General features: G+C 42.1%; 1 protein-coding gene and 1 long non-coding RNA gene across 3 annotated transcripts; one reads left to right on the forward strand and one right to left on the reverse strand.

The window, feature by feature from the left end:
* Positions 1-3,456: 3,456 nt before the first annotated feature.
* On the reverse strand, positions 3,457-4,138 carry LOC121451451. Its single transcript, XR_005974727.1, has 3 exons — positions 3,920-4,138; positions 3,723-3,826; positions 3,457-3,587 (listed from the first exon to the last, which is right to left on the reverse strand). It is a non-coding gene; the product is annotated as an uncharacterized LOC121451451 (long non-coding RNA).
* A 194-nt stretch (positions 4,139-4,332) lies between these two features.
* On the forward strand, positions 4,333-27,517 carry Rnf20 (ring finger protein 20). Of its 2 annotated transcripts, XM_041657292.1 has the most exons (21): positions 4,333-4,492; positions 4,651-4,803; positions 5,489-5,643; positions 9,692-9,859; positions 9,973-10,120; positions 10,400-10,582; positions 13,639-13,757; positions 16,338-16,484; positions 17,216-17,293; positions 17,457-17,576; positions 19,369-19,548; positions 20,365-20,500; positions 20,811-20,932; positions 21,046-21,413; positions 22,405-22,522; positions 23,627-23,776; positions 24,182-24,394; positions 25,044-25,169; positions 25,315-25,455; positions 26,074-26,175; positions 26,467-27,517. In XM_041657292.1, exons 3-21 carry the CDS (start codon positions 5,515-5,517, stop codon positions 26,641-26,643), a joined length of 2,925 nt encoding a protein of 974 aa, XP_041513226.1. In that variant the 5' UTR covers positions 4,333-4,492; positions 4,651-4,803; positions 5,489-5,514; the 3' UTR covers positions 26,644-27,517. The 2 variants fall into 2 exon arrangements, with proteins under 2 accessions (XP_041513226.1, XP_041513227.1); XM_041657293.1 differs by lacking the exons at positions 4,333-4,492; positions 4,651-4,803 and adding an exon at positions 4,811-4,986.
* The last annotated feature ends 221 nt before the right edge of the window (positions 27,518-27,738 follow it).

Here is a 27,738-nt window from a genome sequence, read left to right on the forward strand (position 1 = left end):
CTGTTAAGCCTAAACTCATCCTAGAATGACTCTCATTTTTCAATGGACCCACACAAAAAAAGAACACTGGCAGAATTATCCTTTCATAAGAAAGGAAAGGGAGGAAAAAAAGATATGTTGTAAGAAATTTGAGAAGGGGGAAGTTTGTCAGAAGACACCTATACACACAAAATAAATCTAAAAAAAATAGAAGTTTGTAAAATAGAGGCAATCATAAATTCTTTGTTTAGAAGAAATAAAACCAAAATATAAAATATAAAAATAAAAATAGAGAACATCCCTTTGAGAAATGTGACATAGACTTTAGTGTTTCGAGATAAGAATCCAGTGTGAGGGAAGGGAGAGAAAAAGCAGGTGAAGACGGTTAACTTATTGCTCTGCAAACAAAACAGCAGTAAAGCAACTAAATTGTGTGCTGTTTTGAGGCACACACTCAGATATAAGAAAATCACACAGTAAATTACACAAGTAAAAAGAAAAATCAAAGGAACGATGAACTCATGATCCAGAGCCATGGCTGTCACATGGCAAGAGGTGACGGCTGATGGGGAGACAGTGATAGGCACAGAGGGTTGTGGAACTTCCAGCTTCTGTTTGGGGGGTGTGGGATCCAGCCCCAGTGCTGCTGTAACCTGTATGCTCACCTCTCACTTGTGGCTTCATCCAGCTTCCCTGGAATCTGGGACCAGACTGATCAGCCTCACTGTTCTAAGGGGAGGGGTGGCTTTCAGCAGTGGCGGTAGTCCTGAGTTCATGTGCTAAACTATTTAATGAGATGTAAGTCCGACTATGTTGCCGAGGCTGACTTTGAACCTTTGCACTCAAGTGATTCCCTTGTTCCCTCCTCTGAAGTTCTAGGGCTACAGGTGTGTACCACAGAGTCCAGCATTGTTGAATTTACTTTAAACGATAAAAAACACAATTACTTTTGAAGATAAAGTAAGAGGTAAAATAGAGATTATGAGTGGAGATTATTTGTGCAAATCCTGAATTAATAATATGTTGACTTAATGCTTTTAAGTTATTTTTGTATAGAAATGAATAGGATACCTACATTCCTGCAGCCTCCTTAACCTTTCAGCAATATGCTGGAAGAGTCAAGAAATACAGCTCCTTAACAGTTTTGGTTACCACACACACATTTACTATGGACTTACAATAATTGCTTGAAAATTATTTTAAAATAGATTTAAAATTTGCCCTATAAGTAAATAGTTGTCCAGGTTTTCCAGGGTATGAGATGACAGAAATAAGAATAATACCTTGCCATCAAAGCAATAAAAAGGGGACCGGACGAAACATAACCTGCTGCCACCTTGTGGCCGAATTATGTCATTAATGAAGACAGGTTTGAAGTCCAATTGGGTTCTTCAACAAATTCTATAGCTTGGGAAAACTTCCCCCTTACAAAAGAATCAAGTTAGGCACCGTGGCACATGTTTGTAATTCCAGCTCTTCTGAAGCGGAGGGAGAATATCCACAAGTTCAAGGCTGCTGTGTAGTCATGCTGAAACACATGGTGAAACTTTCCGCAGAAAGACAGACAGACAGCTGGACTCATGCCAATGACCCTAGTACTCAGGAGGTTAATACATAAGTTTGAGGACAGTCTCAGGGTCTTTGACGATACATGGTGAATTCTACTCCAGTCTAGGGTCCCCTGTGAGGCTCTGTGTCAAAATTAAACAATTCCCCCAATAAATAAAACTATTATTATTTTATTTAAATTATAATATTAAGAAAAATGATGAGACATATACAAGTGAAATCATATGAGGCTAACATTTAGATTGGTTGTCTAATGATTATCTTCCATTAAGTTGTTAGGCATCATCCAATCAAGCAAAGCCCTTAATGTTAAGGAAAAAGACTGGTGGATCCGTTTTCCTTTTCTAGTGGGAAAGAATTCTGCCAGTGGACTGCTTTTAGACTCCCATTACAGCCATTCCCTGGTTCTGCAAAATTTGAACCAAAACCCATCCCATAACCTCATGAGCCAATTCCTCAAGCTGGCCTTTCTCTGTCGTCACAGCTCTCTCTCTCTCTCTCTCTCTCTCTCTCTCTCTCTCTCTCTCTCTCTCTCTGTGTGTGTGTGTGTGTGTGTGTGTGTGTGATCCCGGAAGAAAACGTTGGCATGTGTGAAGGCGGCAGATGACTTACTAGAATTTTTGAAAATGATAACTTCACCAGTAGCTGCGGGGGAAAAAAAGGTCACTCATATGGTGAGAATTTAAAATTTCAAGATAGGTCTGCTCTCATCTCAGTATTTTCCCTGCACTCTAAAGTTAAAGTTAAGGTGACTCCGCTCATCTGTTTCCATTTTCCTAGAGTCTCTTCATTATTACACCCCCAGCTGGCTTCACTCTAAAGAATGACAGTCCTCAGACAACAGCCGCGGGAGAACACTGATGAAAAGAGGAGACAGAAACAGGACAAACATCTCGGCGCAGGGACCTGAAGCAGCAGTCCCTTAATTCTCTGGCTAGGGATGGCAGAAGGGAGCTCCTGTTTCTCATGTGGTCCTAATGAGCACCGCTGCATGGAGTCTGTACATGAGGGTGGGAACCGCAACTCCAGGGCCGACATTAATCCCTCATGTCTAACAGCTTTGGAACTGGGCTCTTTCTCTTCATGCTGAAGATGGCTTTTTATCTGTTTCCCAGTGGAAGCCATTGCTTGCTCTTCCAGGGTCTTTCCAGCAGGTAGGCCAAGGGGACAATCTTCAGCCTTCTGCTTCACCAAAGGGGAGTGGGAAGTTCATTTACAGACAATTTCCTCTGGACCAGGTAAGGTGCTGTAGCCAAGAGAAGTGCGACCCTGGTTGGTCTTCTTATCTCATGCATAGGTGAGACCAGTCAAGTACAAGGACATTTGCCACACTACCAGAAGTTCAGTGTGGATTAGGTTTTCTCCAAACATGTGTTGTTTTTCAAAGGCAGCACAGCCGTTCTTCCATTCCTGGAACTTTATCTGATGGCACTGGGTGATTTGCTATGGTTTTGGAAGCTGTACAGTTTTTCATGAGCAGGTTAGATTGATTACATTTCTCTAATTAAAATGAATTTAGTATAATTGAATCATTTATTACTAACTCAGAAAAATCAATGGTTAATGATTTTAAAACAGACTGGTACTGGTCTGGCAAGGTGTCTGAGAGAGTAAAGACACTTGCTGACCTGAGTTCACTCCTTGGGACCCATGCCATGGAAGTACCTACCACCCACTCCCAAAAGTTGTCCTCTGACATCTTCATGTGGGCACTCAAACACATACACTAATTATAAACAAATACCAAATACCTTAATTATGTCTTGACGACTGGTACTGAAATTACACAGTACTAATTGGTTCCTTGAGACAGGGTTTTTTTTTTTTTTTTTTTTTTTAGCTTTGAAGCCTGTCCTGGAACTAGCTCTGTAGACCAGGTTGGCCTCGAACTCACAGAGATCCACTTTCCTCTTCCTTCCCGAGTGTTGGCATTAAAGGCGTGTGCCACCACCGCCCGACTAGTTGGTTTCTTTTCCTTTTTTCTGGGGTCCTCTTCAGTATCTTATCCCCCCTAAACACAGAAGCAGTAGTCTTCAAACCTGTGGTGATAATTCATGGGATGGAGACTGGATGGGATAAGGGTATTTTTTTTTAATCCCACAAAGGGCTAAAACCCTCCGGGTGAATTTAATCTGCCTCCCCCCCCCCCCCCATTTATATATGTGCTTATTTACTTATTTTTGGTTTTCTGGAGGTTTCTCTGTGCAGCCCTGGCTGTCCTGGAGCTGCTCTGTAGAGTAGGCTGATCTTGATCTCAAAGAGATCCGCCCGCTTCTGCCTGCAGAGAGATGAATGGATTAAGGTGCTGGGATTAAAGGCGTGCACCACCACGGTCCCGCTAGAATTTCCCCTTAAGAACATCATACAAGACCTGAGATCTGTCCAGTCCCTTGGTTTCTCTGCAGAACTCTTCATCACCTTAAAAACAAACAAACAAAAAAGTTGTTTTAGGTGCTGGCGCTAGCCCGTTGGGAGATTGACAGGAGCACCAGCTAATCGGCAGTTTGGACGAGTTACGTTAGACATAGCAACAGAGAGCAAAACAAAACGCTTTCCAGCAGCAATAGTAACGGGCTTCTACAGCACATGCTCCCTGACTGGCCTCGAACTGGCTACTTCGGGTCTTAAACCTAGGTCAGGTCCCGCCCCTCTCAGACGTCACCGAGAAGGCCGCGCCCACTCAGACCTCTCCGCGCCTTCCTCACGCGTCACTTCCGCCAGGCGCCCTCCAACGCCACTTCCGCCCGCTCCTGCTTATAGTGCAGCGGGCCGGGTTGAAGCAACTTCCTTTTCTCTTTCCCTACTTCCTTTCCCTGCCTCCGCCTCCGTGAAGCTCCTTCCCTCTCCGTAGCCTGTCCGAAGTGAGGGATGAGAGTCCCGCCGGGGTCTACGTGAATAACCGCCGGGACCCGCGCGCCCCGGGGCGTGAGCTGCGGGAGCCCAGGTCGGCTGTGGCGTCGGGCTCTCCCGGGCTGGGATAGCGGGGAGTCCGTCAGGCGGACTCCCGGGTCCCCTCTTACAGGCCTGGAGGCTGCTGAGTTCGTTGGCCGCTTTCTAGTCAAGTTGGGCTCCCTGCTCAGTCCCTGCCTCCTCTCTTTACAGGCGAGGTCCGACTCAGATCGCCGCTTGCCGTCCATGCCTCGTCCTGGAGTTCAAGTCTGGAGCCAGCCGGGTGTAGTTTGGTGATGGTCGGGTTTCTCGCGAAAGGACCTTAGCATCCATTCCGCCCCGGTCGAGCCTCGGAACCAGAGTCAGGTGGGGGAGTTACTAAAAGTACACCTCGTTTGTACAGATGAAGAAACGGGAATTGTTGGCAAACGCGGTCTCTTAAGGCGACCCGGCTGCCCAAACGAAGCGCCCGGGTGCTCCCCTAGACCTGACGTTTCCAGAGTTCCCAAGAGTGCGTTTAATAGTAAAGAGAACGCCTGAGTTTCTTAGGTGCGTAGTGTTCATCTGACATTCTTTAAGTTATTTTTCTAATTATGTCATATTCCCGTTACAGTTAAGTCTAGCAAGCATACTGTTATTCTTGGTGTGGGAAGCAGGTTCAGAGATAACTGACTTTGTATACGATTAATGACTTTGCTAACATTTCCTACATCTCTTTCAGCTCAAAGTCTCCAGACGAACACTTTAACGTTAATTTCTGTCATAAATAACCTGTCCTTTTCTATTTTTGTTTTTGTGTCTCAAAGTGAAGAGTCCTAAAATTTATTCAGTCTCTTTATTCTATGACTATTATTATTAACATTTTGTGTATAAACCCACTACCCCGTCAGTCCAGCTCCCGTTTCTCACAGACACGCCCCCCTCTCCATTTAGGTTTGGTGCTGCTGGATGTGGAATAACTTGCTAGTTTTTCTACCTCGGTGCTCTGTATTGTGGCTTACTTTGCTTATCTTACTTCAGTTCATGTTTTTTGTTTTTTTTTTCCTTTCAGAAAAGTGACCGCCGTTATATGCCGAGATGTCGGGCATCGGAAGCAAAAGAGCGGCTGGAGAGCCAGGCACATCTGTGCCTCCAGAGAAGAAGACAGCTGTGGAGGACTCCGGGACCACTGTGGAAACAATTAAGCTCGGGGGTGTCTCCTCAACGGTATGAGAAATGAGGCTGCTGCGAAAGCCTGCTTGGCTTCTGTCAGCTATCACCTGAAAGTGAAAAATTAGGCTTGCTTTTGATGGGGGGAGCACGTTAGAAAAGAAGAGGGAAGTGGCTGACATGCTGTGGTGGTCAGTTCTCGAAGCGAGGGGTGTTGATGTTTGAGCTCTGGTGGCTACTCTAGTCTTTGTTATAGTCAATTAGCACTTTACGTTTACTGAAAATTTGGTGCCATGTTCTGAGAGACGCTCAGGCAAAGCCCTTGAGAGCGCTGGCGCTAAGAGGCAGATCAGAGCCCTAGGGGTTGCTCTCAGCCTTATCTCTGAGCTGCATTGCCTGTACTATCTGCCCTGTGCCCGTGTTTGTGTGAGAAGTGAATCTGTAGGACCTGTGTGTGACCTTGGGTTATGGAGGAGACAGCACGGGAGTCCCTGTAAAGAGTTCCCACATCACTTCTAACACAGTGAGTACTCCGTAAGAGTGAGCAGTCAGTCGTTACTGGGCTAGGTGATGTGATAGACAGTTAACTGATGGTATTTTAGTGGATCATAATATCGCTTGTATGTCAGAAGGAAGCTAAGAGACTTTGATGTAGAGAAGATTCTGTATTTGAATTGGTCAAAGGAATATACTGTGCAGACACTTTCAATTTGTATATCTTGTGGATATTCATGCCGAGGTTCAGGGAAGTTGATTTGATTTTTTTCAGTTACAATAAGATCTTGCTTAATAATGATAATGAAGTGTTATTTAGGGAGATGCCATGGGTTCTAGAACTCCATCCTACTGCCAGAAGGTGATTTTGTCTTAGCAGCCTTTATTTGTGCACCCTAAATTCACTTATGCCAGTCTAAGTAGTTACTGAGTATCTTTTGTTTGCTGGTTGCTGTGTTTTACAGCCCGTAGACTTCAGTTTCCAGAGTGCTACTGACAGGAGAATAGGTTGATGGAAGGAAAGCAGAGCATACATCCCTCCTTAGACTTTAGTCAGAGGGCAACAAGGAGACCCTGTAAGCTCCCGTGGATGCACAGATTATCGTGTGTGCACCTACCAGAATTGTCCCTCTTGCTCTTTCTTACTCCCCCATCCCCACCCCTGACAGCCTCACCTTTCCTAAGGTAAGGATTGTCTTCCTGCCTCTTTTGAAGGCAATGACTCCTTTGATGTACTTTTGAGGTTTTTATAGTGAGACAGGGAAAGTGAGAATCCAGTGTACCCTTGAGTTGTGAACTCTGGCAGTATGAATGGAGCTGTCCACTCCAGCTGCTCTAGCCTGGCTGTCTGACAAAACAGTTCAGAAATATTTGCTACAAACAGAAGGACATAAGAATTGTCCGAATGAGAGATCCCTGAGAAGTGGATCAAGCCGGTAGCATAGACAAATCCTGACAGACTGGATAAAAGCATACGAAACAGGGAAGATCAGTGTGTGCTTTGGGGAGTAAGGTCTTTCTTACTGGGCTGGAGCCGGGTATGGGAGGACTGTGTTTAGGAGCTGTGGAGTGTGAACCAGCCTGTTTGGTTTTGAATATTAAGACAACTTATTGGAGTGGATAGGGAGTTGGGTATAGTAACTTTGACCATGGAGACAAATCTGAGTTGGAGAAGCCAAATGAACGTTTTAATTGGAGTGAAGGGCGACGTTGCATTGAGCAACAGGTAGTTCCCTGGCGGCTGCAGACCTGTGCTGAGATAGTGGTGAGGCTGATTGCAGTGAGCTTAAGAATGTGAGAGGATTAGAAGATTGGGTAGAGATAGTGCTTTGGAAGGTGTTGGGTCACAAGGTCAAGCTCCCTGTGGCAAGAACACGTTTCTTCCATAGAGGCACATAGATAGCAGCCGCTGAAGTGCGCTCACTTCTCATGCTACATCTGGAAGGAGCATGAAAACACATTCCAAGATCAGTGCTGTATTTTGAAGAAACTGAGGTGACAAGAGTCCTGTCTTCTTTTCCTGGAGTTTTCTCACAGGCACTCAGAATCCTCACATGACTCCATTCTTGGACTGCGTTCTGACACTTTACTAATAGTGCAGGAAGCTGGCGCAGGACTTCTAGTCACTACTCTGATATGGAAGATGGAAAATAAAAATCTCCTTAACCAGTTCTTGCTTGAAAATGTCAATTTCACCAGTTTCTTGATGAAGCAAGACTGCCTGCTTTTTAGCTGACTTTTGCAGACCAGCCTACTCTCCCATCTGCTTACTCTGCTTCTTCTTGAGAAACTTTAACTTTTGTTTAACAAGAAAAACCAAAAAATTAAAGTGTCAGCCTTTCCACCTGCTATTTTGTGACCTGTGATTGTTTCCCTCTCACTCTTACCTCCTGCTTTCCTCAGCTTCTCCAAGAGCAGAAAGCAGAGAAAGTCTAAAGATACTCAGGCCTGGGGAATTGCTGATGCTGGGAGTATTTTGTTTGCTTTGCTTTGCTTTTGAGACAGGATCTTTCTTTGTAGGCCAGGATGATGTTGAACCCCAGGTCCTCCTGCCTCTTCCTTTCATGCCTGCACCATTATGACTAACTTGGAGAATGAGGTGTTTACTGAAGGGCAAGGAGCCTGAGTAGAAGGTGGAAGTTTTCAGAATGTGTACATATTGCTGGAGGTATAGGCCAGTGGTTCATTATTCCCTTACATGGTTATGCTTGGCCTACATGAGCCCTGGTCTCAAATTAAAAAAGAAAGAAAAGAAAAGTACATAGGCTGGTGAATTGGATTGGGTCAGAGAGTTGGGGGAAATTAATAGTTTCCCATCTGGTGAGTTATATTTCTTACTAAATAAGGAACAAAGCCATCTCTTGAGTATTGTGTCAAAGGGAGACTCTGGAGAATTTTACACTGGTTTAATGGAGAATGGATGCTCACTTGTTAATATTAGGAATTCATTTTGTAAAGTCACTGGTTTTCTTGGTTTCTGGCGTTTCTGTAGAAATCTTGTTATATGAGGTACGGCGATAGAATTGTCAGCTGTCTGGATTAATTTAGGTTGACATTTGTTCATGAAGATAGAGTAATGGATTAAGGACATAGGAGAACAATGGGCAAGTGTTGAAGGATTATATTGTAGTGTATAAGCGAAGTAGAAAGTAATGGAAATGAGATAGAGTGGAGGAAAGTGAGTTTAGAATTCTGAAGCCCTAGATGAGGCAAAAGGCCTATTGGAGAGACATGGGGCACCAGGAGAGACTTGTTTTATTCGGGAGATGGGAAGCTGGAGTAGAGCAGAGTTCTGGATGATTCTTACAATGTACATTTTGGAATAAAAGGCATCCCAGAAGTCCAGTGGTGGTGACAGTCATTTGGCATTAAAGTGTTCAAAATACTGACAAACTGGGTGCTAGGACATTAGATGGTTCATCTATGTCTATGCGTAAGTCACCTATAATATGCACAGGTGCTGGACTAGAGAACACCCTGTGTGCCAGATCTCGGGTGGATGGAGAGTGGCGCCTAAGAGGTTAGACAGTTACCTAGCTGCATGGGTAGAGCCTCAGTGCTGTGGAGGTTCATGACCATAGAACAGTGAGATGGTGAGCGGAGAGGCTAACATTTGCTCTTCCTTATTTGATCTTATGCCTGTTCCTTTATTTCTTCTGCTCCCATTTCCTGCCCAATTACTAGTTGTAAGATTTCTTTGTGTATGTATGTATCTGGGTATGTGTCTGTTTATATGGAGGCCAGATGTCTTCCTCAGTTACCATTGATGTTGGTTTTTTTTTTTTTGTTTTGTTTTGTTTTTTTAGACAAGTTATCTTATTTGGCCTAGAACTCACCAATTAGGCTAGGCTGGCTATACAGCCATCCTCAGGGATCTAGCTGTCTCTAGCTTCCCTGTGCTGGGTTTACAGCATATTCCACTGTGCCTGGTTTTCTTAGAAGTAGGCCCTGGGGATCAAACTTAGGTGTTCATGTTTGTATGATAAGCCCTTAACAGCTGAGTTAAGATTTGTTTATTTATAGAAAATAGCTAATGAACTATTGTGAGCTTGTTGAGTTTAACAGCTCATTCGTCTTATTTGTGGAGACTAATTCTGGTTTCCTGGGGCAGGAGGAGTTAGACATTCGAACACTGCAATCCAAAAACCGTAAACTAGCAGAAATGCTAGATCAGAGGCAGGCCATTGAAGATGAACTTCGGGAACACATTGAAAAACTGGAGCGACGCCAGGCAACTGACGATGCCTCGCTGTTGATTGTGAACCGGTACTGGAGCCAGGTAGCGACTTTGTATGTTCACCCAGATTCATATCAGCGTTTTCATCCTTAGTGCTCTCTTAGTTCCCTAGCCTTTGCCTTTTCTTTTTGTTAACTGTCCCTATTCTTCTCTAGTTCGATGAAAACATTCGTATCATCCTTAAACGTTATGATCTGGACCAGGGTTTGGGAGACCTACTCACAGAAAGGAAAGCCCTGGTTGTACCAGAGCCAGAACCCGACTCTGATAGCAATCAGGAGCGCAAAGATGACCGTGAGAGAGGCAAGTTGACGAGGAATTCTTTTACTGCGTTGGTTACCTAGGTGCTGAGTTTGAGCTTTGCCCTCCAGTTGAGGAGGGCAGTGGGTTTTGCTATTTCTAGCTTTATACTTTGGGGGTTTCTTTTTCTCTCCTTGTGTCTTTGGGGGACTATTTTGTAACTGCCTTACTTACCTAAGTTTTTGAAGTTGAACTTTGCTTTGAGGCTCTCCATTTGAAGAATAATTTGCTATTTCCAGAATTATAATTTTGGGGGGCTTCTTTTTCTCGTTTTATCCTTAGGGGAAGGGCAAGAGCCAGCTTTCTCTTTCCTTGCTACCTTGGCCAGCAGTTCCAGTGAAGAGATGGAATCGCAGCTTCAGGAACGGGTGGAGTCCTCTCGCCGTGCTGTGTCCCAGATTGTCACCGTCTATGATAAACTGCAAGAAAAAGTGGACCTCTTATCCCGGAAGCTCAACAGTGGAGGTGAGGAGAGACGCTGAGGCTGGGAGCCTTGGGGAGGGGACGGTCTCAGCCCTGTGAGGCTCAGGGTACAGCTGAGTGGTAGAATGTGCTTAGATATGCACTGGGCCCTCGCTTCTGTTCCCAGCACCAAAAAGCAGAAAAGAAGAGAATACAGTTTAATTAAATTTCTTGGAGTTTTAAACCTCGTGACTCAGTGTGCTGAGCATGACCATGCTGACTATAAACTTTTATAAACAGCAGAATTAGTTTTAACTGCTCTGACTTCAAAAGGTGGGTTTTAATGTGCTCTTTTATTTGTTGATGTTTTTAAAGGGCATTAGATGAGGTAGTAAAATATAACTCCCATGTGTGAAGGGATGGGATGTTCTATCGGGAACTCACCAAGGCCAGCTGGCCTGGGTCTGAAAAAGCATGGGATAAAACCGGACTTGCTGAACATAGTGGACAATGAGGACTACTGAGAACTCAAGAACAATGGCAATGGGTTTTTGATCCTACTGCACGTTACTGGCTTTGGGGGAGCCTAGCCTAAGCAGTTTGGACGCTCACCTTACTAGACCTGGATGGAGGTGGGTGGTCCTTGGACTTCCCACAGGTTAGGGAACCCTGTTTGCTCTTCGAGCTGATGAGGGAGAGGGACTTGATCGGGGGAGGGGGAGGGAAATGGGAGGCGGTGGTGGAGAGGAGGCAGAAATCCTTAATAAATAAATAAATTTAAAAAAAAAGTCTTAAAATAAAATTACCATTTGGAATACTTACTGAATTTATATAAATTATGTCCAGACAGTATAGAAAGTGTACTAAAATGCCCAAAGATCTTTACTAATGCAAATAAAATACCTTGATTTTAAGTTTTCAATAATAGCCATGGTCTAGTTATAGTATCTTTTAATAAAAGATGTACTGTGTGTATGTATGTGGTCGGTTGTATATACATTTGAGTGCAGTTAACTGAGGAGACCAGAAGAGGGCGTTAGAGTCTCCTGGACCTGACGTGGATTGCTGGGAACTGAACCACCCTCTTAACCACTGAGACATCACTCTAGCCCTCTGGTTGTGGTATTTTAGCAGCCCCGATTATCATCAAGATATTTAACTTTGTCTCCAAAATAAATTAGTTAGATATAACATGGTTTATTCATTGGGTGGGCAAGTAAGAAATAAATTGTTCTATAGTTTAGTTTTATTTTTCAAGGAAGTTTTTAAGTTTTGCCCTTTTTTTTTTTTGGTTAGTGTAGTAATTAATATGTTTGTGTTTTATTATTAGTTAGGATACCACAATGGGGAGTGAATGGGTGTAATTACTCTTTCCGATTACTATAGAACAAACTGTGTGATACTTCTGTCTCCCTTGGTTCTAATTGCTTATCTAGAGGGTATTGTTAAATCATAGTAATGTGGGGAATACACCATGTACAGAGATTATTTTGATGTTAAATTTGGTATTTTAAGTGAATATCAAGTACATTATTTGCTCTATTTGTAAAAAAATTAACCTGAATAGTATATTAAACAGTACTAAGAAATATTTTGGAGTTCTGGATCTACAAGATTGCCTAGCATTAAAGGTGCTTGCATTTAGACCTGCCAACTAGAGTTCAATTTCTGGATCCCACATGGTAGCAGGAGAAAACTAGTTCTTGTTATCCTTTGACCTTCACATGCACATACATGCTTGCACACATAGGACACACACATGCACAGAGGAAAAAAGGTTTTGATAATGTATTTTAAGATCAGGTTTAAGTTTTAAAAAAATGTTATTATGTATAAATTCTAAATAGTTCAGCTGTAGTGACCCAGAAGTAATCTGTGTTTAAAAAAGGTAAAGGTACATATGGTATGAATTATAATCCTGAGTGTTAACTTACTTAGAAATTCATTTTCACCCATGGGTTTGGTTCTTGTTTAAAGGAGTTAGACTTATGACTTATTTATTAATTTAATAAACACTTGCTGGGTTTTTATTGTAGTTTAGAACCTGTCTGCAGAACTTAAGGTATGGAAAGAATGAAAATGTAGGTGCTAGTTCTTAGTTGAGGTTGGCTCAGAGTCATCGTTTATTTATGTGTGTTTCCCATGCCCATGGAGATTCTTAGTAAGCTTGGAATGGATCCCAGGGAATTGTCTTTCTTATAAGTTCCACACTTGATTTTGGTGGGCAGTCCTAGGTGGAAACTGGGAACCTACGACTTGACTTATCTTCATGGTTTCTGAGAGCAAAGGCTTCAGGTGGTGTGGAAACAGATTCCCATCCACAGCTCTAAAGGATGATGTATGTCCTGAGAATAATTAGTTCTAGTTATAACTCTAGGATTGAGCTGTAATAGTTGTGAATCTAATTTAGAACACATGAATTGGAGTAATAAATTCTAAAGATGTAAACTGTAAATTTATAAATAATGTGTACATTGTATCCTGAGAATAATTGTTTCCATTTTTGGTGCTTTAGATTGAACTGTAATAGTTGTGACTAATTTTAAATGCATGAATTCAGCATAATAAACTATAAGATGTAACTCGTGCATCTGTAAATATTCTGTACATTTTTAATTTAAACTTTAGAATTACACTTAATTATTGTGATAAGTGACTCCTGCGTTGTATCTTTGTTCCTCATGATTTTACATGTGATGATTTGAAGATAAAAATTTTGCTTCCTGTCTCATCTCAATAGATGCTTGGTATTAGATAATAATGGGTATTTTATGATTGCCTTTAAATTATATTGCTTTAATTTTGACACTGCTTAGAAATCTTGTCTATTCTAAATTCTAAAGTCTCCATTTTTGGTGATGGAAATTGTATAAATTTATATAGGATTCATTTATTTGCACAAGGCATTTGTCTTAACAGAAAGAAATGAGGATAGGTGATGTTTGCATGTTGACTCATTTACTTAACCAACTAACTACATGTGACCCAATAAGCACTGGGTTGCTTTCTGATGTTCTGAGGGCAGTGAGGTGAGCTGGGAGGTCAATGCTTTGGTGCACTAGACAGTTTTAAAACTTAGACTGTCAATGCAAAACTAAAGTGTAGTCCTTCTTCCTCAGATAACCTGATAGTGGAGGAAGCAGTGCAGGAGCTGAACTCCTTCCTTGCGCAAGAGAATGTGAGGCTCCAGGAGCTGACAGACCTCCTTCAGGAGAAGCACCACACCATGTCTCAGGAGGTACTTGACCAGAAAGGAGTGACAGCCATTCTTAGTAGCACTGATTGACCTCAAGTGAAAATGATGAGAACTTTGAGAGGTCCCTTTATTCTAGAAAGCGTGCTTTGATGTTGAAGAGAGCATGAGGCAATAACAGTCAACTCCGAGATCAGCATCTGAATATTTCTCATGCCTCTGTTTAATGGATAGTTAGGGATCATCATCATTGGGAAGAAATGTCATAACACAACAAATATTGTAAATCTCTAAATAATTCACTGCCCTAAATATAAAAGGCTGTGAACAGTGGTACTAAGGAATAGCTAGGCGAAAGTTCTGCAGAGAGTGGGGTAAGGGAATTCTTCTACGTTGGATGCCATAGGAACTTGGGGGACGTGAGTTTTTACTCTAGACCAGTTTCGTGAATAACACATGTCAGGATTTGGGCATTTATCTCCATAAAAGGCTTATGAGAAAGTAATGAAGGTTTGGATGATTCTTCTCATGCTTCTAATTATCTTGTTAGCTCAAATGATTGATTGTGTGCTGAAATTTGACCTACCTTAGTTTGGCTACTGAACATTCATGCTAATTAGTCACTTAATAGTTGCTGTTCACATGGTGCCCAACATTTTAAGCACTTTATGGATATTACTACTAGTAGTAAATAAAATAGCTCCTGTTTTACTGGTGAGGAAACAAGTGAAAAATTAGTGAACAAAAAGAGATCAGATGATTAGAAAATGTGATTTGCTCATGAATCTGCTTAATCTCAGAGCCCTGTTTTCTTGCATTGTTTCCTAAGCTCTAGTGTTACTTCTTTACTCTGCTGTGTTGTAAGAGGCCGCTTGTTCGTTTCTGGGCTGCTCGGCAGTTCAGACCCAAAATAATCACACAGAAACTATATTATTTAAAACACTGCTTGGCCAGTGACTCTAGAGTATTTCTAGCTCACTCATAATAAATTAACCTATCTTCATTAATCTGTGTATCTCCATGAGGCTGTGGTTTACTGGTGTTTGTCTCCCTGACTCTGCCTTTTTTTTCCCAGCATTCAGTTTAGTTTTCCCCACCTAGCTTTGTTCTGCCCTCCTCTGCTATAGGCTCAAAGCAGTTTCTTTATTAACCACTGGTATTCACAGCGTACAGAGGGGAATCCCAGAACACTGCTGGCTGTCAGAGCACCATTTGGGAAGTTGATAAGACTTGGATACTCATGACCCATCAAAGTGATTATAGTTTAGCAGCATTTACAATAATGGGAGTGTCATATTTTAGGGTATTAACTAGGTGCTACCAAGATGGAAAGGTCTCCTTTTGAATCACTTCCCAAATCTCAGCAATAGTAAACAGGTACAGCTTTTCTTTGCTCCCTGTGTAGAACCAGCTCTCATTACTAATTCTTGATGCTGCCTATCAGCTGGGAGTGTACCTTAGTTGACAACTAGAGGACTAGGACCTGCAGGTTTCTTACATGGCAGCTGACCTCCTATGTTGAGTGCTCTAAGAAATAAAGCAGACCATGCATGATCTCTCTGGCATAGTTTCAGAGTTACATAGTATTATTTTTGCTGACTACTAAAGTCTAGGTTCCAGGAGGACTGTAATGGGAACATGGGGCAGTTATTCCTTAACAGCATTGGTCTGGGTAGATGGCTCAGCGGATACAGCACTTTTCATGCGAAATTGAGATCCCAGAATGTGCATAAAGTTGAATGCAGTAGTTTGGATCCAGAATCCTCCTATTTGTCTCCCTAAGGTGAAATGGGAGGTGGAAACTAGAGATGTCTGAAAGTGACATATGACAAGAAATCCTGTCTCAAACAAGATGGATGGCAAGGATTTATATCTGAGGTTGCTCGTCTCCATATAACAAGCTGTGGCACATCTATGCCTGGACATGCACGCACATTCACACTCTCATACAACCTGATTGTAAACTACCCAAGTGTCAGCTTAAAAAAACAAAGAAAAACCACTAGGAATTCCCATTTTTGTTCTATGAGAATTATCATTGCTGGATGTATATAGAGAGAAAGTTGATAGTAAGAGATGTTACTAGTTTGAATTCATGTTTCCCAAAATATTTGATACTTGATGTTTTCTTTTTCTTTTTTTTTTTTTTAATCTTTAACTTCTGATGACTTCGTGTTCTACCTAGAGAAAAGATGCTCTTCATGGGTAGAGAGATTAGTGAATTTTAACTGGTCTTGTTCTTATGTGAAAGTTCTTAGCAACTGCCTGTTTTCGTGATTGTAGCAATCTTTTTTTTTTTTTTTTTTTCGAGACAGGGTTTCTCTGTGACTTTGGAGCCTGTCCTGGAACTAGCTCTGTAGACCAGGCTGGTCTCGAACTCACAGAGATCCACCTGCCTCTGCCTCCCGAGTGCTGGGATTAAAGGCGTGTGCCACCATCACCCGGCTGTGATTGTAGCAATCTTAAGAACTGAATCTATGACTTTATTTTTATACTTGTGTGTTGAATAATTTTTTTCTATAATTGTAGCATTTTCTATAAATGACCTAGGGCTAATTTTGTGGAATTTGGAACTTTTTTGACTTGATCTTTTCTTGTTTTTGAATCCCTGTCTTTGGGATGTAGTTCTGTAAGCTGCAAGGTAAAGTAGAGACAGCTGAGTCACGAGTATCTGTCTTGGAGTCTATGATTGATGACCTGCAGTGGGATATTGACAAAATTCGAAAAAGAGAACAGCGCCTCAACCGACATTTGGCTGAAGTTCTAGAACGGGTCAGTGTTGTTTTATAAAGGCTATTAAAATTATTTACGAATATATTTCTTATTTATATGTATGAATGTGTATGTGAGAGAAAGGGAATATGTGCCATATGGGTGCAGGTGACTGTAGAGGCCAGAAGGCTGTATTGGAGCCCCTGGAGCTGGTGTAACGTGGGGTTGAGTCTCCGTGTGGGTGCAGGGAGCTTCCCATGTTGGCTCTTCTGTAAGAACAGCTACTGTTTTTAACTGCTTAACTGTTACCTCTCCAGCCTCTGGCTCCCCGCCCCAATATAATAGTCTTTATTTCTTTGAGACTTTTATACATGTATACAATGTATTTGATGCTACCCATCCTCCATCAAAATCTTCTAGAACTCCTCTCCTATTAGGACCGTTATCTGCTCATGGGTGGGCAGCATACCTGGGGCCACAATCCTAAAGAAAAACAGCTTTCCTTCCAGTGGCAGCTGTCGAATGCCAGTAGCTCTTCAGCTAGGGGTAAGGAGAACACTTTCTCCTTCCACGCTAGTATGTTGATTAGTTTGATCTTGTGCAGGCTGTGTGTGTGTGTGTGTGTGTGTGTGTGTGTGTGTGAGTGTGTGTGCACACTAAACTCTTGATTGTCACTTGTTCTTAGGACTTTGATCAGTTGTATATCTGTAGTAACTATCAAACACAAGCATCTTTTCGAGGACTCATCTTTCTCATTCAACTGAAATGTCCCATCTCTCTTTTCTCTGTAGGTGAATTCAAAAGGCTATAAGGTATATGGAGCAGGGAGCAGTCTCTATGGCGGTACAATCACCATCAATGCCCGGAAGGTAAAGTCTGCCTCACCTGAGACATGGTGTTTCATTGGAAATAGGCCTTGTGCCTAGACACTGGGATTGGTTCCAAGCAGCACAGTGGCATTTGCAGGAATGGAAATGGGATGTCTGGGGAGCCCTTTCCATCCTCACCTGCTGTTTTTCTGATCCTTTCCAGTTTGAGGAAATGAATGCAGAGCTGGAAGAGAACAAAGAGTTGGCTCAGAACCGACACTGTGAGCTAGAGAAGCTTCGTCAAGACTTTGAAGAGGTCACAACACAGAATGAAAAGTTGAAGGTAGGAGTTGTGACTCTGACGAGTGAGAGAAAGCAAGCGTTTTGTTCTTCAGCATGTGAACCTGCAGGCTTTATGAGGGACAAGGAAACTGGACAATTCAGCCTCTTCCGTGATACAGCTCAACAAATTAGGTGTGGTGAAATGTACCCTAACACAGCAAAGGCCGTTTGTGACCTGTGCACTGTTTACATACCCTATGAAGAGTTGCAAGGGTTAGGATGTCCACTCTTCCCTTTCTTCTCAGTATCATACAACCACAAGAAAGGGGCAAGAATGAGAAAAGGGCTCCAGATTGATTGGAAAGATTGGAGAGGAAGAAGTAAAACCGTCTCAGTCTGCAGGTGTGGTGGCCTTACATACATGGACTGGAGAGGCTCTTGAGAGCTAGAGATGAGTTCAGTAAAGTTGCCCACTATAAAATCACCACCAGCAGACTATGGAAACAATCTCATAGGAACATTAAAAATAGTATAGATGTACAATGGAATATTATTCAGCCTTGAAAAAGGAAATTTAGTCATTTGAGTTGGCATTGGTAAACCTAGGGGACATTAAGCTAAGTGAAATAAGGCAAACCCAGATGAACAAATACTGCTTAAAATATATGGGTGCTAGGAAAGTGGATTTCTTAAGCAGCAGAGAATAGAATGGTGGAAAGGGCCTTGGAGAGGTGCTGACTAAATGGTCCAAAGTTTCAGTTGCAGCTTGGGTGAACATATTTACAGTATGGTGACTGGAGTGTGATAATTCTGTATTGTGTACGTAAAATATGCTTGGAAAGCAGATCTTAACTGTTTTCAGTATACAAAGACCTAGCACACGGCATCTGACTAGTTAATGGTATTTATTTCACACAGAGCTTGTATAAAAGAACACCATGCTGTATATCTGACTGTGTATAGTTCTCTCATTTCCTAGTAAAAAGGGGAGAAATGCGGCTCCTGTTGGTGTGTACGCACTTGCTTTTGCTCTTACTATCTGTACAAGTCTTGTTCTGAAACAGGCTTAGAGTAGCCAGTAAAGATTCCTAGATTAAATCAAGGTCCTCTGACTTAGAGTTTGTGAGAAAATGAGTGTTAGCAGGGTGAGTGTTTCTAGGCAACTGGCAGGAAAATGTTCATGCTGTGGGCATGTACTGGTCACGTGGTTTTTATTGCCAACAATGGGCCATAGATTTGGCTACGCAGTTTCCTGTAGATGCAGGCTTAGTGATCTGTTGGTGTTCATTCCTGCTTGTTAGCGTTTTCCCTTGCAGAGTCTTAGGGGAAAAAGAAGGTTCTTCTGGAAGTCTTCCTTATCCTCCTTTCATCCATAGTCTGTCACTTATAGTTTATTTCTAGATTAATAAATAATAAAGACATTTGAACTGAAAGTGAAGACTAAAAATTTTTGGGAAATTAAAGCAAATGGTTGCTTAGGAAAAGCATGACTGTTTTTACTACCAGTCAGAAATATGTTCTCTGTGATAGTTAATAAGGAACAGCTAGTGGCTGGCGTCTGCAGCTGTCTTTAGAGCAAATGTGCTGGTCAGGTGAGTTTTATGTCACTCTTCCAGTAGCTCTTCAGCTTCTTTGGATTGGGGTTGAAAAAATGTGAAACATGTATCAAAATCGCCCTAGTTTATGCAGGACCGAGTTTACGCAGAGTGGTAGTATAGATTTCATAACTTTCTGAGTAGTGATTTCAAGTGCATGGAGCATTAGTGAGTTTAAGATATTTTTCCCATGTGTGACTTGGGGACATACTTGGCTTCCTCTGACTCTGACTTGCCTTTTCCTTGGACTTTCCTAAGGTGGAGTTGCGGAGTGCAGTGGAAGAAGTGGTTAAGGAAACCCCAGAATATCGCTGCATGCAGTCCCAGTTCTCTGTTCTGTACAATGAGAGTCTACAGTTGAAAGCCCACTTGGATGAAGCTCGGACCCTGCTTCATGGCACCCGGGGAACTCACCAGCGCCAGGTTGAGCTCATTGAGGTAACAGTGAGCTTTTCTTTGTGGTTGTGGGATCCAGCCCTCCACCACTGAGCCAGCCATTCCCTCTCCTGCTGTGTCAATAAATTGTATGGTTTTACTCCCATGTATAGTTACTATCCCATTCATCCAGTGGGTATATAAGACAATCTTGCTCTCATGGATCTTATAGTCCATTGGGAGAATGAGACTCATTAGGTTACAGCATGATTCAGTGGTATTTATCTAAAGATGTATGGAGCAGACAGAGCATCTGATTTGACTGTGAGGTTTTTCTAATGAGGAAGTGGTTGATAAACATGAAAAGTCTGTTGGTAGTTAGAAGTAGAAGTGTGCCCTGTGACCAGCCTTCATGGAATGGTGTCTACAGTTCATACATATAGGGAGAACACATAGGCTTTGTGCCTTTGTGGCATTTAATACACATTTAGGTAAAGTATTTTGAACATAGAACTTTGATTTTTATATTTACTTTTGTGTCTTTTGTAGTCCCTAAGGTAATGTTTAAAGTAGTTGAAGTTTTTATGTATGTTGGCTAAATAAATTGAATGCTAGTTTTCTATTTACTTCCAGACAGTTTATGGTTAGTTCTCCAATTGACTTGTAATCTTAGAGCTAGATACCATTTCCTTTATTCGTCGTTCTGCCAGGTTCTAAAGTCATGTTTCTAAATCACATCTGGTGCTTCTTAAGTATCGAAGTGGAGATTTTCAGAGTTAGCATTCTTTTCATAGCAGATTTTTTTTTTTGACTGTTACAGATTGAATTTAGGAGACGTATTGAAGTTATATGAATGTTTTATTGGTTCTTTATCTGCAGCGAGATGAGGTTAGTCTGCATAAGAAGCTGAGAACTGAAGTAATTCAGCTGGAGGATACCTTGGCCCAGGTCCGCAAGGAATATGAAATGCTGAGGATAGAATTTGAGCAAACCCTCGCCGCCAACGAACAAGCAGGTCAAATCACTCTTGCTCTACCTATGTTCTGTTGTAAATTCTTTCTTTCAAATAAAACAGGATTTTGGGGATTTGTTGATTCTATCTTAAACTCAGAAGACTTGGAATACCTGGAACCAAATCCTGTAATTCATTTGACCTAAAACCTGGGTGCTTGTTTTAATTCACTCAAGCAATTTGGTTTTCATTTTTGGAGAAAGCATTTCTTTTGGTACCTCTCCTTGCTGTTCACAAGTTCCCGATTTGCTCTGAGCCTTTGAGCCTTTGCTTTCTTCAGAGATCTTCATATTGCTGTGCTGCTTTTCTTTAGGTCCCATAAACCGGGAAATGCGGCACCTGATTAGCAGCCTCCAGAATCACAACCACCAGCTGAAGGGCGAGGTCCTGAGGTACAAGCGGAAGCTGAGAGAGGCACAGTCCGACCTGAACAAGGTATCCTGGAACAGTGGATATGCATTGTTTGCCATGGTGGGGGAAGGGCATTGTGAGTGGGGGAAGCATTATGCTCCAGAGGTGATGTGTGTCTTTCTTGCCTTGTCTCCTAGACGCGTCTGCGCAGTGGCAGTGCCCTCCTGCAGTCTCAGTCTAGTACTGAGGACGCCAAGGATGAACCCACAGAGCTAAAGCAAGATTCTGAGGACCTGTCCACTCATCCAGCTTCGAAGGCATCTCAGGAGGATGCCAATGAAGTTAAATCCAAACGGGATGAAGAAGAAAGAGAACGAGAAAGGAGGGAGAAAGAAAGAGAGCGAGAACGAGAACGAGAAAAGGAAAAGGAGAGAGAACGAGAGAAACAGAAACTGAAAGAGTCAGAAAAAGAAAGAGACTCTGCTAAGGATAAAGAGAAAGGGAAGCATGATGATGGAAGGAAAAAAGAAGCAGAAATTATCAAGCAGCTGAAGATTGAACTCAAGTAAGTGATGTTTATGATACAGAGCCTGAACCTAAGAATGAAGTGTTTACTTTATGGTATGTCTCATCCAGTCATTATATAGTATTTTATATGTAGCTTAATGTACAGTTAATGTGGTCTCGACTTTCAATTGGATATATGTAGCCAGATGGTCTACCTGCTACTATACAGTGTTGCTGAGTGGTTAGGTGCCAGTCAGCTCCTGGCTGAGGCATTTACTTCTCATGAGTTCATATTAAGACAACAGATACCACATTAAAATAGCACACTAGAAATACTGAAAATTGACTACTGCTTTTAGGTTTGGGTAATTTGCTGGCATTACTTGTATTTTAAATTATTCTATGTCTCTAATTTATTTGCAGTTGACTGGTTTGGAGGTATGCCACCTTAAACCAAGAATTCCTTGGCAGTTTCTTTCTACAGAATTCAGGCAGAAGGATAGCTTTAACTCAGTTCAGCATTACCTCTGTCCCGACATAACATGTTGTCCTAGTTCCTCCTACATAAACATGATGTCTGCTGGAACTGGCTCTTCTGACTCTGTTTTTCGTGGGGAACTGGCTCTTCTGACTCTGTTTTTCGTGGTTTACACTTCGAATTGAAGGGTTCATTGTGTTCAAAGTGCTTGATCTCTCATGCAGTTTAGCTTAAGTAAACTCATTTCCCCTGTAAAAAAATCATTTGAATGATTTGACTAAATACATCCCAGATCTGTCTACGCACTCGGTCTCTGAGCGGCACCACTTAGATGCGCCTGTGTCACAAGTGCCAGTTACTTACCTTACACTTGATGTTGCGGTTTGAACAGAGAAATGTGTGGTTTCTTTTCTGTGCCCTCTGAGTATGTCCCAGAAGTCTGTTGGTAACCTGTGAAACTATGTCTCTGCTGTATGATGTAGAGTGGAGGAATTGTCATAAAATAGTACGTTCTTGCTCTGATGGCCTTTTTTCTCAGTATTGTTCCTTCTGCCCTCCCACCCCGTCATAGGAAAGCACAAGAGAGCCAGAAGGAGATGAAGCTGCTGCTAGATATGTATCGCTCTGCCCCCAAGGAGCAGAGAGACAAAGTGCAGCTAATGGCAGCTGAGAAGAAGTCGAAGGCTGAGGTAACCAAGCTTTCTGTCATCTGTCATCCTGGTGACAATCTTCATTTGTGGGGTCGTCCTTTGTTTTTCCATCTTTAAAGCTAGTGTTAACTTAGCAACTTTGCCCACCTATTCAAAGACTGTCTATGGGTATGGTAGCATCCACCTTTAATCCCAACACTCTGGAGGCAGAAGCAGGCGGCTCTCTGAGTTTGAGGCCAGCCTGCCTGGTCTATAGAGTGAATTCCAGAACAGTCGGGGGTACACAGAGGAACCCCGTCTCAAACAACAACAACAACAAAGACTATCTAAAGTCAGGCTTTTAAAATTCTCTACAAGGTAGTAAAATATGTCAGAATGAGAAGAACATGGAGTAGGTTTTAAAATTTTTTTCATTCCTTAGTTGGTTCTGAGAAATTAATACCAGATTATCTTTGTTATTATTATAGAATTCCTCTTTCTGGTTGCATTTAAGAGGAATTTTTGCCTCTTAAATTCTTTGTTATTATTTTGTGCGTAAGTGTGTTTTCCTTGCCTATATATCTGTGCATCATGTGTGCCTGGTATCAATGGAGACCAGAAGAGGGCACCTAGAACTGGAGTTAGAAGATGGTTGTGAGTTGCCATGTGGGTACCAGGAATTGAACCTGGGTCTTCAGGAAGATCAGCCAGTGTTTTTAACCACTCAGCCCTCCCATCAGCCATCGGCCCTTAGAGCAATGTTTTTTGTTTGTTTTTGACTTTTTGAGACATGTAGTCCTGGCTATCCTACAACTCCTGACATAGGCCACGCTGGCCTCAAACTCTCAGGGATCCACCTGACTCTTCTTCTTGAGTGCACTGCCATGTCCATCCCAAGAGAAATGTTTTTATTCTTGAAAATTTGAGGCCTAAGGAGAAGACGGTTTGAACACTTCCAAAGCCTCTGCCTATAGCTGCATGAACTGCAGGAATGATGTTAAGTGGTGTGCTGAATTGAGTCACTCTCAGTTCATCATTTATCCTGTTCCCCAATTTTTTACTGCTTGGTTATGTGGGCCCTCCATGTGTGTATAATGTTCAATGATTTCTGGAAGTGTTTGATGACTTCTCTTAGTTTTTTACATGATCCTTTTCTTCCTGTAGTTGGAGGATCTCAGGCAAAGACTCAAGGATCTGGAGGATAAGGAGAAGAAAGAAAACAAGAAAATGGCTGATGAGGATGCCTTGAGGAAGATCCGGGCAGTGGAGGAGCAGATTGAATACCTTCAGAAGAAGCTGGCCATGGCCAAGCAGGTGGGCATGCTTTTATTAACACGTAAGTAGAAATCTGAAAGGTATTTCTGTCAGTGAAGATTGACTTTAATCCTACTCCTCTTTGTTCATAATTTTTATCATTTTCTTTGTTATTACATTGAAATTCTTGTCTGTCATCCTGCCCTTATTTTGTTTTTTGTATTTGGTGGTAGAGAATTTATTTTTACCTCCAGTGGACAAGCTGTTGCTTCAGACACTGCTTACTGAGGACATCTCTTTTCTCTCCTGGCTGGCACTGAGGGATATAGTGATTAGAAAAATGACAGTTTTTATCCTTTATGATTGTAGATGTAAAACTAATGCAGGTGAACAGAGGGAAGGCCTACTTTCGTCTGCTCATCCTTTGGCATGCAGGCAGATTTGCTAATTGGCCCCTCATTTTAGGAGGAAGAAGCTCTCCTCTCTGAGATGGATGTCACAGGACAGGCCTTTGAGGACATGCAGGAGCAGAACATCCGTTTGATGCAGCAGTTGCGGGAGAAGGATGATGCAAACTTCAAGCTAATGTCAGAGCGAATCAAATCCAATCAGATCCATAAGTTACTTAAAGAGGAGAAGGAGGAGTTGGCTGACCAGGTTTTGACCCTGAAGACCCAGGTAATCGGGTTGAGTCGAGTCCTTCGTTCTGTTGAAGTAGGGAGGTTTCTGCATGAAGACACCTGCAAAACTGCTCATCATGGCTTCTCTGTGTGTGATAGAAATGCTGCAAATTAAAGTGTATGTTAAAGTCTCACGTGATGTCTTCTTCTGACCTGCTTGCTTTTGGATCTTGGGGTGGAAGCTTGTGAGAGTGAGAGACCAGAAGTGGATGTGTGATTTTACTTTCTACCTGCTGGGATTGTTTGACTCTACTCTGTGGTTGATTTTAAGAAAACTTCTACTTCAGAACCTCTAGCTGTTCTAAAGAAATGGAGTTAAATGTGGTTTGAGTTAAGTATTTATGTTCTGGTTGGAGTGACCATGTTTTGAGGAATAGTATAGCTACAGAAGATGAATATATGTAAATATGGTTTTCTATTCTTGGCAATTTAGGCTCCCAAACTCTGAATATTCGTGAACTATTTAATGTAAAAACTTGAAACCAATAATTTCCTTGGATATATTTTTGAAAAGTTCATGGAAAAAGTCAACAATAGCTTGACATTTCTGATATATTGTAATTTTTGAGGTAGTATGGATAAATAAAACATAACTGATTTTATTTTCCCACCTGCTTACATTAAAATCTGAGCTTTTTCCTTCACAGGTGGATGCCCAGTTACAGGTCGTAAGGAAACTGGAAGAGAAGGAGCACCTGCTTCAGAGTAACATCGGCACAGGGGAGAAGGAGCTGGGCCTTAGGACTCAGGCCTTGGAGATGAATAAGCGCAAGGTATGCTGGCCTCTGTAACCTGCCATGATGGGTGGGTTCCAGGGGCAAGTAAGCAGAACCTGCCTGCAGAATTTAAGTTCACTCTGGATGCCATTCCCTCCCTAGAAGAAGGGATGATAAGATGATGTTTCTGCATTCCACGTAGGCAATGGAGGCAGCCCAGCTTGCAGATGATCTCAAAGCCCAGCTGGAACTGGCTCAGAAGAAGCTCCATGATTTTCAGGATGAAATCGTGGAAAACAGTGTCACCAAAGAAAAGGACTTATTCAATTTCAAACGAGCACAGGCAAGAGCAGTTGGCTTTGATTGTATTTACCTTTTCAGTGCTTTCTGATGGCTGTGGTGAGTGTTGAACACCATGAACGGCTAGGCTGAAGGGCCTTGTGGGAAAGGCCTGGCATTGTTTGCCTCATGCCGTGTTCTCTAGATGTGAAACAGTAGCTATAACATCTGTAAAGTGGTGAACTGTGAAGTAACAGTGCAGCTTCAGGAGGAGGTTCAGATCTCACTCCTCTTCCAGTTTCCTCATGCCAGCTGTTTCTTAGGATGGCTCCTGTCCTCTTCCACAGGTCTGTATTCAGTCCAGGTCTGCCTTCACCCTAAAATTCGTTACCACGAAATGAGGCAGCTTGCTCTCATGAGTTTGGGTTATGTTTTCACCTGACTGAATGTGCCTTCATTGGTGCAGTTCTAAGTTGTGGATAGGAATAGGGTTGTCTGTTCTGAAACAGGCATTTGCAAGTTCCTACATTCCTAAGGATAATTGGACATGAAGGGACAGAAAGTTCTTTGTTTCTGTAATAGAAAGGTCAAGTTGCAGAAATTATTTCTGCAAAAAAAAAAAAAAAAACAAAACCTGGTAGGTCTGGGAAATGTGTCTACTGTGTTTACTGTCTTGCTGCAGGAGGACATATCTAGGCTTCGAAGGAAGCTGGAGACCACCAAGAAGCCGGACAATGTGCCCAAGTGTGATGAGATTCTGATGGAGGAGATAAAGGACTACAAGGTTAGAACAACTGACTCGGTGGCATCTTTGTGTTTGTCAGGGTCTGAAGTGGTGTCTAATGTACTGAGAGAGTAGTCGCTGACTTCACACATAGGCAGAAGGGATGGGTCTACTGGAGCACTGAGAGAGCAGTAGACACCTTCACATGAAGGCAAGCAGAGAATGGTTTATTCTTTTAGGGGAAAACAGTGCTGTTTCCTAAAGCTCAGTAGTCTTATTTTTTGCTTATATTATAGCCATTTGGGACATGAGCTTTATGGTTCCTCAGACTCTGATTTTTTTCTTTTTCAGGCGCGGCTGACCTGCCCCTGCTGTAACATGCGTAAAAAGGATGCAGTGCTTACCAAATGTTTCCATGTTTTCTGCTTTGAGTGTGTGAAGACTCGCTACGACACTCGCCAGCGCAAGTGTCCCAAGTGTAATGCTGCTTTTGGTGCCAATGATTTCCATCGCATCTACATTGGCTGATCACGGTCAAGAAAGAGGAGCTGGCTAGGCAAGCACTTACTCATTAACCACCAGGCCTCCACCTCTTCTCTCCTTGACAGTTGGCCAACTCCCTGGCTTCTCAGACTTTGTCCAGGCTCTCCTCTCCAGGAACCAGAGAACATTAAATGAAAAAGACCTCAAGGCTTAAAGGTTTTAGAATGAACTAGAAGCTGCTGCTGTTTGTCTTCCCTACCAGCTTTGTTTGTGTACTCCAGATTTTTCAGCATTTTCTTCTTGGGACTCTCCTATTAACTTGGATTGCCCATTCTTCCTGAAGAAGTCAGGCTGATAGTTTTGACATTAAGGAGGGATACAGGTAGTGTGAACATGCTATTATGGAGGAGACAGCTTTTTAGAAATAAGCTTTCTATGGGCCCAGACTTCTTGATTTGTGTAGTAAGCCTTTTCTTAACCTAACTTTGGTTATAAAATGGTATAATTATGATACTCTCTCCTGGAAGGTTTTGAAGCCTTAATGAAATTATATCCAGGATAATTCAATCCATTTCCCACTTCTACCAAAGTGACTTTTAGGGTCACGTGGATTTTTTTATTTATGTTTTAACTATTTAGATAGTTAATAGCTTTTTTAATTTCTTAAGGCCAGAATAATTTCAAACTGATAGCCCCTATGTTTTTTACTGAAATCAGAATCAGAATCTAAGAAGCATCTGAAATGAGATTATGAAGAGATCTGGGTAGTCTGGGAATGTGACCCAGGGAGGTGTTGCTGAGCTATGAATTACTCTAATCCTTCTCTCAAGAGGGATTGCACCATCCCTGTTTTCCAGAAGATTCTCAGTAATGTTTCTATAGGATTTTAATATATTCCAATACTACAATTAAAGCAGGACTCTGTTTGTTTTTGTGTTTGTGTGGTTTTTTTGTTTGTTACGAATAGTTGATTTTATTATACCTGCTGTTCCAAAACTGAATTTTTAAGATAAGGTCTCTTGCTGTGTAACCTAGACTGGCCTAGAATCGCAGCCATTCCCCTTCCTCAGCCTTGCTGGAGCTAAGAGTCGGGATATGTACCACCATGCCCAGTGAAGTGGATTCTTTTGAATAGAACTA

Source organism: Microtus oregoni, unplaced genomic scaffold, assembly GCF_018167655.1.
Source record: "Microtus oregoni isolate MIOR12 unplaced genomic scaffold, Mior012 000008F_ref0000371, whole genome shotgun sequence".
Lineage (NCBI taxonomy): Eukaryota > Metazoa > Chordata > Mammalia > Rodentia > Cricetidae > Microtus > Microtus oregoni.